The sequence below is a fragment of the Podarcis raffonei genome, chromosome 13 (assembly GCF_027172205.1).
Source record: "Podarcis raffonei isolate rPodRaf1 chromosome 13, rPodRaf1.pri, whole genome shotgun sequence".
NCBI lineage: Eukaryota > Metazoa > Chordata > Lepidosauria > Squamata > Lacertidae > Podarcis > Podarcis raffonei.
This window is the reverse complement of record NC_070614.1, coordinates 13,842,566-13,854,824: the sequence shown is the minus strand read 5'-3', so window position 1 is coordinate 13,854,824 and position 12,259 is coordinate 13,842,566. Positions and strand designations below refer to the sequence as shown.

Genomic DNA, 12,259 nt, shown 5'->3' with positions numbered 1-12,259 from the left:
AGTGAAAGCCTTGGAGGATCCTGGCAGTCTCCAGTCTCAACACAAAGGGCCCAGTTTAGAATTCAAGGCACCCATTGTTAGACAGGGTTTGTTCCAGCTCTGACCCAAAATTCCCAGCGAAGTTAACACCTGTCTATTCTCTCTCTCTCTCTCTCTCTCTCTCTCTCTCTCTCTCATTCTCTCTGCTTTGCCCCCTTGAAGGAGTGCGCCAAAGGTGGTGGGAACTGCTGCAAGAAATGCACATTGACGCACGATGCTATGTGCAGTGATGGCTTGTGCTGCCGAGGGTGCAAGGTAAGGGAGTGAGATTGGGAGCAGTGGAGAGGTGGGCGGGGGGGGGGGGAGGTGTTCCCACGGGCATAAGCTCCACTCAGAGTCTGTTTGGCACTAGTTTCAAGCGAGGCACCTTTTTAAGGAACTCTGCAGCAGATGAAAAATCAGCTGTGCCTGTGGGCGTGCTGCAAACTAGGCCAAAGCACAGTGGGCACTGCCCATGTGAGGCATGAATTTTTATGGCACAATTGTCTGTGGTTTTCTACAAAATAAATCCAGGCAGATAAGGCATCATACATCACACACATATTATACACACACACATCATGTATGTGTATGTGACACACTCCCCTTCCAGGTCATTAGTCTACTCCACAACTGCTTAGCTTCAGCTGTCTTATAGAAGCTTCTCGACCATTCACAGGGATTGAACCCCAACATGTTGTGTTGTGTTGAAAAAGTCCAGCTCTAGGTATTACTCTGGGTCCTAGGCAGGAGGTGAGTCTTTCTGCAACCACTTGACTCTTTGGGTGCTTCCAGACTGTCACTATTTTAGGCTAGGATTCAGTCACTCCCTGGTAGATTCAGGCAGTGGCGTAGCATGGGGGGCTGGTCGCCCTGGGCGCATTTTCTGAAGGATACTTGACTAGTCGCCCCTACAACAGCCTCCCATCGGAGCCTGACTCTGGAGCTTCGGAGGCAGCTTCCTTTTGTGCAGCTTCACTTCCGGGTCAGGGAAAAACCAATGCTGTCCAAGGTTGTAAAGACTGCGGAGAGAATAATTGGGTGCACTCTTCCCACCTTGGATCAAATCTATGCAGAGATAGTGCAGGATAGTGCGCACCCCGGAAATGATCTCTTTCAGCTTCTGCCTTCTGGAAGAAGGTACAGGGTTATAAAGACTAGGACTAGCCGCCTGAGAAAAAGTTTCTATCCAAATGCGATTTTGGTTTTAAACGCAGTGTAAGGTAGTCTCTATGGGAGTATATTGTATTCAATTATGGGGTATCATAGTTTTTAGGGGCTAACCAGGCTGGGATAGTTGGGATAGCAGGCTTGTTGGTTTTTGAATGTCTGATGTAGATTTTTTTTTCCAATTTCGTTGTTCTGTATGTATCGATTGTACCTCTGACCCGGGGGTGAAGTGGAGAGTCGGTGGCAGAGAGCTGCTGCCCCTCTCCTGGGTTGGGGCACATGCAGCTACACAGCAGCGGAGAGAGGCTTCGGGTGCGTAAGGCACCCAGCCACGCCTCTCCCATCTCCCAGGTCAAGCCTGGCCTGAGGGGCAGAGAGAGGTTGCGGACACACAATGTGCACAGCCACAGGTCCTCCATCCCCTGGGTCAAGCCTGACCAGGGAGGTGGGGTGGGAGAGGCTGCAGGTGCGAGAGTGAGAATGCAAGGCAAGCTGCAACCAGCTCTCTCTGTGTCCTGCCCCCCTTGGGGGTGTCCCGTGGCCCCGGGTGGTGTTTGGACACGCTCTGCCACTGGATTCAGGTTGCACAGTGATAGTTGATTTGGTGGTCTTGCATGACAAAGACTTTTTTGCAATAAGGAAAGTGTCAGGAAAATGCACTGGAATGTGTGGGATAACAATGTCCTCTAACCTCCCTGCAATCAAAGCAGAATGAATTTTCAATAAATAGCCGGTGTTGTTTTATGCAAACAAACCTGGATGAATATTCGGTAAACAGATGTACAAGCAACTGCAGGAAGTTGCCATTGCTGCTCTCATTATTCTTTTCTATCAAAAGAAGTGAGATCACGAATGCAGCAAGCCATGCTGCTCCAGGGAGAGTGCAGACAATATTTCTCTTTCTGCATTGAGAATGGTCTGGAAAGGGGTGTTTGAGTAGACTGCGGAGCCTAGCTTCCCCTCACCTCCAAGGCCAGCACACTGAACAAGAACAGTGGGGAGATGTTTCTGCCTGTTCCCTTTCCTTACCAGCCAGTATTAAATAATGCTTTTGCTTCTTTCCCATCTCACACCCTGCAGTATGAGCCGCGGGGTGTAACCTGCCGAGATCCCGTGAATGAGTGTGACATCCCTGAAACCTGCACAGGTGACTCCAGTCAGGTGAGATGGGCAAGTTACCAGGCAAAGATCTGATCAGGAGGATCAGGAAGATGCACTTCAGGGTTCCAGTCAAACCACCTCCCCTTTGAACACCAGGAGATGCCTCCTGCACCTCCAAGATCTGATTCTCCAGGGCTTTAATTTCTAAAATGAGATACACATGGGCCAAATTCTGGCAGGAAGCTCTCAAGCTAATCTGGATGCCCTATCCTCCAATCCTAGCTATGTGGAGAACTGGTTAATTTAGTGACTCTTGAGCTGTGAATTATCATGTCCTGTTCTATATTGAATATTTATGTTTGCCTTTCCCCTTTCTCTGTATTTTTTTCTTTGCTCCATAGTGCCCACCCAATTTGCACAAGCAGGATGGCTATTTTTGTGACAATGAACAGGTAAGGTTGGTATCTCAGCTTCGCACTTGGGTGTGATACCCCTGGCATTATTGCCAGTGAGGGGCATAGCTGCACCCGTAGTCAGTTGCATCCATGTGCCTTTGCCATGTGCAGGCTGGACAAATCCTGGTCGGTTCCAGCACCAGGGAAGGAAGGCAAGGGAATGAATGTATGGTTAAAGCTGTTGCACCCACTGCCAGAGAAGTGTGCCTGTGCCTTTTAAGGGTTGCATAGCGGATGGAAATTCCGCTAGGCACAATTTCTCCTAGCAGTGCACCACTGTGATAGGGGAAAGCCAGCTTTGGTGAAATATTCACTTATAGGCAATTCAGAAAAGTATAAAAGTCATAAAAGGGACGCGGGTGGTGCTGTGGTCTAAAACACAGAGCCTAGGAGTTGCCGATCAGAAGGTCGGTGGTTCGAATCCCTGCCACGGGGTGAACTCCCGTTGCTCAGTCCCTGCTCCTGCCAACCTAGCAGTTCGAAAGCACGTCAAAGTGCAAGTAGATAAATAGGTACCGCTCCAGCGGGAAGGTAAACGGCGTTTCCATGCGTTGCTCTGGTTCGCCAGAAGTGGCTTAGTCCTGCTGGCCACATGACCCGGAAGCTGTATGCCAGCTCCCTTGGCCAATAAAGCGAGATGAGCGCCGCAACCCCAGAGTTGGCCACCACTGGACCTAATGGTCAGGGGTCCCTTTACCTTTACCCTGTAAAAGTCATATCAGTGTAGAGATTGACACAGCCCACAGGAGCAGCTCACTGCTAGCTTCTGTTAGAAATAATAATGTCCAGTAGAATGGCAAGGGAAAACATATCTTTGTAGAGTGACCATATATTGTACGGCTTGAGAGTAGGGAGGAAATCAAGAGTGTGATGAGTCAAGTCGCCTGAGCATGATGCAGCTTGTGTCTGATTGTTATATTATCAGACGAAGCTGATCAGCAGGACACACCTTTATTTGTTTCTACTCCCTCCTGCTCTGAAAGCAGCAAGCTTTTCATGCTGGTCAGGCTCCCAGTGTGTTGAGATTTCCTGGGAATGCAGCTTCTTGTCTCCCTACCCATTAAGGTAAAGGTAAAGGGACCCCTGGCCATTAGGTCCAGTCATGGGCGACTCTGGGGTTGCGGCGCTCATCTCGCTTTACTGGCCGAGGGAGCCGGCATGCAGCTTCCGGGTCATGTGGCCAGCATGACTAAGCCGCTTCTGGCGAACCAGAGCAGCGCACGGAAACGCTGTTTACCTTCCCGCCGGAGGGGTACCTATTTATCTACTTGCACTTTGATGTGCTTTTGAACTGCTTGGTTGGCAGGAGCAGGGAGCGAGCAACGGGAGCTCACCCTGTCGCGGGGATTCGAACCGCCGACCTTCTGATCGGCAAGTCCTAGGCTCTGTGGTTTAACCCACAGTGCCACCCGCGTCCCTCCCTACCCATTAATTTATGCTAAAGGAAGTTTCATTGGCTCCAAATATGGAGAAAGGGAAATTGCCTGGGGAAATTCTAGTTTATTCATAGTGACCCCAAATTATCCAGACCTCTGCTCTGTAGAATAGCTACTCTATGCAACCTTAGTACTGCAGAGACCTGAGGAGCTGAGTCTGCACTCCCAGGCCCCATACATTAGAGCCTTCTATTTGTCCACGGAGGCATATGATCAAGTGAGGATCTTGTGAACCTCTAACAACTCTGACTTTCTCCTGCGCAGGGCCGGTGCTATGGAGGGCGTTGTAAAACCAGGGACCGCCAGTGCAGTGCATTGTGGGATCGTGGTAAGTAGTGCTCTTGGTCACTCAGATGGGTGGGGGGTGCTGTAGCAAAGCCTGGTTTCATGTTGCCACTACGTCCCCATAACATCAGTGGGTGATGTATGCTGGCAAAAGGGAGGCACTAATGGCAGTGTTCTCGAAGCTACAAACATGAGTCTGACCAAACTGCGGGAGGCAGTGGAAGACAGGAGTGCCTGGCGTGCTCTGGTCCATGGGGTCACGAAGAGTCGGACACGACTAAACGACTAAACAACAACAATGGCTGGGGAGGATGTGCAGGTAGAACTGCTTTGCTCCTGTTTTCCCAATGATGTGCGTTGCTGCTGCTTACCAAGATGGGGAAGCACAGGGCATTGGGAGCTTTGGTGTGGTGTGGGTGCAGCAGTAGGACCAATCCCTTCCGGTGTGCCTGCATCACACCAAACTCCCCATCTCTGTAAGTGACAGCAATACGCAGCTTTGGGAAGACAGAACAGCCACCCTACCTGCATAACCCTACCAGGTGCTCTTCCTGAAGGCTCTTCCTGTGGCTTTAAAAGGAGCAGGGCAAGGAGGATGTACGCAGCTGTATCACCTCTCATTTTGATACCCACTCTGTTGCCCCACTGCTCTCTTTTGCTGGCAGTGGGGTACAACTAGGGTGAGTGGTGTTTGAGTTCTGGCCAGGAGGTTATAGACCTAGCAACCTTAGCTGGAGGTGGTTAATGGCTTGAGTCAATGAGGGACAACATAAACTGATCCTGCAGCCATGCCTAGGTCTGAAAGGCTGATGAGGGTTCAGCACCAGCAAATCACTGATGAACAGATAGCAGTATCCTCAGCCTTCCCTGTCATTGCCTCCCCAAGAGATGCTAGCATGCAAAATTTAATTGCGAGACAGAGGGAGGGAGAGAGTCTTCAAACTCGTCCATCTATAGGCTAGTTTCTCAGTGATACCCAGCCAATCTCTTTCTCTGGCTGGCTCTGATTCCATCTTGTATCCTGATTTTTCCAGTGCCAAGTCAAGAGCAGAGGGCAAGGGCTTTGCAGCATTTCACAACATTAGTCTAATGAAATAGTCAGGGCTACACCACAGCTAAAGACCAGACATGCTGTTCTTGTTTGGCACGATGTAAGAGGGGCTTAATTTGTAGTTAACAGTCTGGGTTGCTTAAGTTGGATGCTCTCTGAAACTGACTTGCAAAAAAAGCTTTGTACCAAGATGTCCTTAGAAGGCCTCCAATGGACTTGCAAGCTTGGTATACCAGCTCCTTGTCTGATCGCAGACCTATCCACCAGTAGCCTCACTTAGGTTAACACTTGCAATCCAGATCACAGTTCACCACATGCAGAGGTGCCTGAGGAACAAATGCCCATGAATGACTCGAGCTGCTGATATAGACCAGTAAGTGCTATATCCTAAGAGGTGTCTAAAATCATTGATGAGAACTTTCAAGGTAGGGATAGATCATTCTGGGTTTGTACCAAAGAGGAACGTTGAAACAAAATAAAAAAATTCCCTCCAGTAGCACCTTAGAGACCAACTAAGTTTGTTATTGGTATGAGCTTTCATGTGCATGCACACTTCTTCAGATACCACACGAAAGCTCATACCAATAACAAACTTGGTTGGTCTCTAAGGTGCTACTGGAAGGAATTTTTTTATTTGGTTTCGACTACGGCAGACCAACACGGCTACCTACCTGTAACTAGAAAGAGGAACTTGTCATCCACAAATAAGGCGAATAGTGAGGATTCCCTGGGATTCCATGCAGTCCAAACCCTGCTTTTCCAAATTGTGAAAGTGGAGAAGGGCAGAGCGAAGAAAGCAGCATCTCGACCTCAGTCGCCGCAATAGTGGCAGCAAAATATACTGTCATAATCTGGTTAAACTGTAGACTATTCAGTTATGAAGGTTTGCCTCTCTGAATGTAAAACTAAAACCCCAGATCCCCAACCTGCTTTGCATTTGTCCTGCTGTTGTTATATTGGGATCTTAGGATACTAGCAACATTTTTGGACGAGTAATATAAACCCCAAGGCCTCACCAGCTTTGAGTCTGGTAAAAAGTTGTGTTCCAAGGGCTGGGTCCATGCAGATCTTCCCGGTGTCACAGTAATAAATGAGTACACTGTACTGCAAACTGCCGGACATCTGAAGGCACCAGCGCCACCTTCAGACCAATGGTAGAATTACACCCTTCCTTGCAAAATCTTTTTGGAGCAAAACCCCCCAGGGTTTTTGGCTTTCGCTAGAAGTCCTGATGAACAGCTGTTCAGAAAAATAGCTCTGTAGAGAATGTAATGCTGGGTCAAGGAAGTATGGAGTCTATGTGTGTTACATTCTCTGGTGTGCCATATATCCCTCTTCTTTTCCTCCCTGGGACTCAAGCTTCAGCTGAAAGGTTTTGCTATGAGAAGCTGAATGTTGAAGGCACTGAGCGAGGGAACTGCGGGCGCGAGGGGAACCGCTGGGTGCCCTGCATCAAGCAGTGAGTAATCTCAGATTTCGCCCGTTCCCAGAATGCACTGTGTCCCCTTCCTACAATGCACTGCACCAGACCACCACGCTACCGCAGCCGCCAAGCTGGTGCAAAACCCCTTCTTTTCGTAGCTTATCTGGTTCTTTCTCCTCCCCCTGCACTCAGAGACGTGTTGTGTGGATACCTTCTCTGCGCCAACGTGACAGGTTCTCCGCGTATGGGCGAACTTCTTGGTGAAATCACCACCATGACTTTCTATCACCAGAAGCGTTATGTTGACTGCAGGTTAGTGGAGCCTCACAATCTAGATCCATCCGCAGTGGGGGGAGGCTGGGTGTTCTTTTCTCAGCAAATTAGCAATGTCTGCCTGGCCGAGTCCTGCAGGCACACTGCCACACCTTTCCTGTAGTCCCTCACAGTACATCATGAGATGCAGCAACAGGAATTGTGAAAAGAAGTTGCTGGTAGGCTCCTCTTCCTCCCCCATTATCTCCACCAGCATTGTAATTATAGAGCCTTATCTCTTTCATGTGTGGGAGCAATGAAGTATTCCACCCACACAGTGGAACTATTCTTTTCCTCTCCTAGGGGCGGCCACGTGCAGCTTGTGGATGGCACGGATGTGAGCTACGTGGAAGACGGGACGCCCTGTGGACCCAGCATGCTGTGTCTTGACCACAAATGCCTTCCTGTATCCGCCTTTAACTTCAGCACCTGTCCAGGCAGCTGGGGTGGCCAGATCTGCTTTGACCACGGGGTACAACTTGCGAACAAGTGCCTTGCTCTTAGCATATGCTTAGCAGTACGGTCTGCGCAGAGGCAACTATTGAGCCATCTGCTCCAGTTTCTTTGGCTTTATTTCCTCCAGGGGTCAAGTCTTGGGGACAATGATTTTGAAACTGGAGGGTTGAGAGGGAGCCTCCTTTGGTCTTTTCTGAAGTTGGAAAGTATGGATCAAAATGGATGTCATCATGACCCAGTCCATACGTTTAATAATTATGTTCTATGAGCATAATATGGTGTATTACGTGATGGCAAAATCAAAAGTGATGGATGCATTTAATTTATTTGAGAATAATCTCATTCAGAAATGGTCTCTCCCCACCATGGGGGAAAAGGCTAGAAAACAATGCTTTGGCTTCTTTTTTAATGTGGTTGGGGGATTTAAATTTGTTTTTCCCCTTTCATCTTGTAACTGTGTCCACGCCACCATAGGGGAAAGCAACTTGCCTCTTCCGAAAGCAGCCCAAGCGGGCATTTTTAGGATACTAACCAAACATCAGAAGAACATCTTCAAGGACCAAAGCATGCAGCTTCTTTGTTGGTTATAGGTCTGCAGCAATGAGGGCCAATGTATCTGCTATCCTGACTGGACAGGAAAGGACTGCAGTGTCTATGACCCCATCCCAGATCCAAAGCCCACAGGGGAGACAGAAAAGTACAAGGGTAAGTTTGCAGGTCGAGATTCTCTTAAAGGTGACCAGAAACTTATCTCATGCACTTGCAAATCAAAATTGCAAATGTGGTGGTCCTTAGACCAACATGAGGTCATAGCAGAGACCCTCCTCTGTGTTCCCTCTGAAGATCCCAAAGCCCTTTCTCGAATCTGCTGTTGGCTTCCACATGCCTTGTTTTATTTATCACATTCTAAATTAAGGGAGGAATACAAAAACATCAAACCTTTGGGAGAAACCTGAGTACGTATTGAAATTGAAATACTTTATTGTCACTTGTCCAACTTGTATACAGTGAGATTACACGAGCACCCCCCACTCAGCTCTCTTAGTCTTAATTCCCCTCGTTTACTGACGCACACCCACCAAACCCAAAAGTCAGTTGCCCTGTTATCTTTTCATTCAGCAGCCTAACAGCCCATGGATAGAAGCTGTTCTTTACCCTGTTGGTGCGACTAATCATGCTATATCTTCTGCCTGAGGGCAGGAGATCAAGAAAGTGCCGGCCAGAGTGTGAATCATCCCTGAGAATTTTCCTCACTCTCCTGAGGCAACGTTCTTCCGCGATGTCATCCAGTGGATTCACGGGACAGCCCATAATACCTTGTGCTGTATTCACCACCCTCTGTAGGCACTTCCTATCAGATGATGTCAAACTAGCATACCACACCGTGATGCAGTATGAAAGGACACTTTCTATTGTTGACCCGTAGAAGGAGGTCATCACTCTGGTTCTTTTCTCCCACAGCTGTTTTTGGAAGACTGTCCCAGAATCATGCAGCTTCAGTTCTTTGAAAGCCACCTCTTATTTTGCTTGTCAATCTAAATGCTCAGATTAAAGCCAAGCGTTCTTACACCCACCGTTTTCTTTAAGCCTGCATTTAATTATTTCTCTCTTATCAGGTCAGACTGGCTGCCCCTTCTTTCTAATTCAGGCCCTACCTAATTCGGGCTCTGTCAGTCAAGTACCCATATTGTTGGACCTCCCCTTTTCATAGGAACATGGGGAGGAAGCTGCCTTATACTGAATCGGAACATTAGTCCATCTAACTCAGTATTGTCTACACGGATTGGCAGCATATCTCCTGGATTTCAGACTGAGGACTCTCCCAGCTCTACTTGGAGATGCTGGTGATTTAAATGAGGACCTTCTATACGCAAGGCAAATGTTCTGCCATTCACCTATGGTTGTAACCTCACAATGCGTATATATATATTTTTGTCCCCTCTTCCTCTGCAGGTCCCAGCGGAACCAACATCATCATTGGCTCCATCGCTGGAGCAATCCTGGTGGCGGCTATCGTCTTGGGCGGCACCGGATGGGGATTTAAGTAAGCAGCGTCGACTTGCGCATGCTGTGCCGTTCAAATAGTGCTCCCCTGCACTGTTTTGCCTGGCGGGGGAGCTCTCTCGCATGTTCTGCTCCAGGTGCCCTTTGCAGTGAGCTCCTTTGGTGCCTGCACTCAGCTCTGGGGAAGGGGGCATGTCCCACCCCCCTACCAAGTCCAGCTTTTGCCGTTTTTCTCAGGGTGGATTCATACGACCACGGTTTTCCGGTGGCGTTGTTGTGGAAAGGCCACTTGCTAACTCCTTCGCTTGGTAGAGTAGGGAAGCCATGGGGGGGCGTTCCTGGGGGTGGTCCGGACACCTGCCTGGACTGGAGACAGGGATCGGTCTTACCTGATGGATCGACACCCTGTGGCCAGTTCCTTCTCTGCAGAACCTTCAGTCAGAAAAGGAGGAGCTGGGGGTTGATTTGAGAGCCTGGTTAAGATTCCTCCCCTGCCCTTCAGGAGACTCCTCAGCCATCCCAGGAAGTAGCCGTCGGTGCAAGGGGAAGGGTGGCAAAGGAAGGTTTGCACATGGGGCTTATTGCCATGCAAAATGGGGCGCCGACTGGTAGTCTGTATCCACCCTCAGACAGATAGGGGTTGGCTGCAGCAGGGAAATGTGACAAGCCTGGGCTGCAGGCTAAGGGAAAGCAGAGAGAGGCACCAAGCCTCGGAGAATATCAATTGATGGAGGCCTTTTTGACTCCACCTCCAACCCAGATGTGGCCACAACTTTAGAGAGTGTTTCAGGTCTGCTCCTGAGCCCACTTTGTCAGGCTTACTCTTTAACCCCCAATGCATTTTGCACGGCGCATGTTATGGAGAACGGAAGGCACCCTCTTGTGTAGAGAGCCACACTGGGAGTGGTGGGGATGGGGGCGGACTGATGTGGTGAAGCCCAGCTCCTGGTGCATGGGGGCACACCAGAACAAAACGTTCACCATGTATGATGTGTTAAAATTCCTTTCCGGTGTTCCTTTGCCACCTGTAAAGGCAGAATATGAATTGGTCTTAGGGAACTTTCAAATGGAATCGGTGACCCGGCTGGGGTACACTGGTACAGTTGCAGCTTTTGATATGCCATTAGCTTTCCCTCCTGAACCATTTCAGGCAGTTTGCCTGTACTTGCAGCAGCTGGAGCAGGATCTGTGTCCTGCCGCCGCATGAACATGTGGCTTGTAGGAGTTTGGGAGGGCTGTAAGTGCTGTCATCTCCCACCCCAATTCTTAAAAATCTGTCTTAGGAGTGTATGTACCTGCACACCTTTAACTGCCACCTGCATTCCTTTGAATTGGGGCCTTTCATCCTCTTTAACCTCTGTCCATTGCCCTCTCACCTAACAAACTGGGCTTTTTCACCAAGTTGACCTGTAGCATATTACTGTGGGGGAAATTTATGGGTCCAGCACCCTGTGGTTTTGCTTTGGGTAGAAGCGTCACTTGGCGTTAGATCATCTAGACATGGGATTAGCTACAGATCACTGTCTGCTTTGGGAGGGTGGGGCTGTTTGGGGGGAAGCAGTTATTCAGCATTGGGGACTGGGGGTTAATGGCAGCATTCAGGAGGCGGGCTGACGTAGGGGGCTGGTAGTGGTGTTGGGGTAAACAAAGAATGTCTTGGGGAGTCACACTCTTCCTCTCTGATCCACACCAGGCTCCCTGTTTGATGTTCTGCATGGACTGACACTTGCATGAGTGAAAGAGGAGTGTCTGAAATAACAGTCGCATGACTCAAAATACTGGCTTTAAGGAGATGGTGGCTGGAGGGAGGGGTTTTTGGCATGGAGGTGGGGTGGGGGACAATAGAGTCCGGAAACTTGTGGCAGGTGCCATCCTCTACTAAGCAAATTCCGAAGGCACGAGCTGCAGGGACCTCAGAGTTGGCTCCTACAAAGTGAACTGTAACCCACTCAAACCCCCACCCCAAATCTCCCCCACCCACAAAAATAATTGCTGGTATTTGTATGTTGTATGCGCCTGCCTGTCTACACTACTGCATTGGAAAGCAAGGCACAACAGACCCAGCCAAACTGCTGTTCTGGACGCTGGGATGAGGGAGAGAAAGGGGAGGGGTGGAACGCCCTCTTGGCCCTCTGGTTTCTAGCTAAAATAGCTGACCACCTTCTTTCCAGGTCTGCAATTTCTTCTCTGGAATTACGAGCATCTTCAAGTCTCTCTCTAACACATTCCTCGGTTATATACTTCTCAAGCATTTTGAATTGTTCTTTTTGGGAGCTTTTCTTTTTTTAAAGGAGAATATGCCATGAGATGACCAAAATGTGCTTTGAGGAAAGGGTTGGTGGTCATATTCGGATTCTTTCCTTACTAGAACTATGGGGTGAAGGTGGTAAGAAAAAGAAAAAGGTGTGCCTCAGCAGAGGGCCCAGAGGCTGAAGGAAACCATAAAACCTTTGCTGTGTGGGAAATCCCCTCTCCTTAATATAGTGGCAGCTTTGACCACATTTCTTCTGTTCTCCAATTGCTACCTGTTTTTAAGATGCTCCTTTAA

At 49.0% G+C, this 12,259-nt stretch overlaps 1 protein-coding gene across 4 annotated transcripts in view; it reads left to right on the top strand.

The window, feature by feature from the left end:
- The window catches only part of ADAM11 (ADAM metallopeptidase domain 11), a 72,390-nt gene that overhangs the window by 47,055 nt on the left and 13,076 nt on the right, over nucleotides 1-12,259 (top strand). For all 4 annotated transcript variants that reach the window (XM_053362900.1, XM_053362902.1, XM_053362901.1 and 1 more), the window contains exons 17-25: nucleotides 202-294; nucleotides 2,269-2,349; nucleotides 2,691-2,741; nucleotides 4,445-4,508; nucleotides 6,876-6,975; nucleotides 7,132-7,251; nucleotides 7,555-7,723; nucleotides 8,298-8,412; nucleotides 9,661-9,751. In XM_053362900.1, the coding sequence (XP_053218875.1) occupies nucleotides 202-294; nucleotides 2,269-2,349; nucleotides 2,691-2,741; nucleotides 4,445-4,508; nucleotides 6,876-6,975; nucleotides 7,132-7,251; nucleotides 7,555-7,723; nucleotides 8,298-8,412; nucleotides 9,661-9,751 (884 nt within the window). The remainder of the gene's footprint in view (nucleotides 1-201; nucleotides 295-2,268; nucleotides 2,350-2,690; nucleotides 2,742-4,444; nucleotides 4,509-6,875; nucleotides 6,976-7,131; nucleotides 7,252-7,554; nucleotides 7,724-8,297; nucleotides 8,413-9,660; nucleotides 9,752-12,259) is intronic.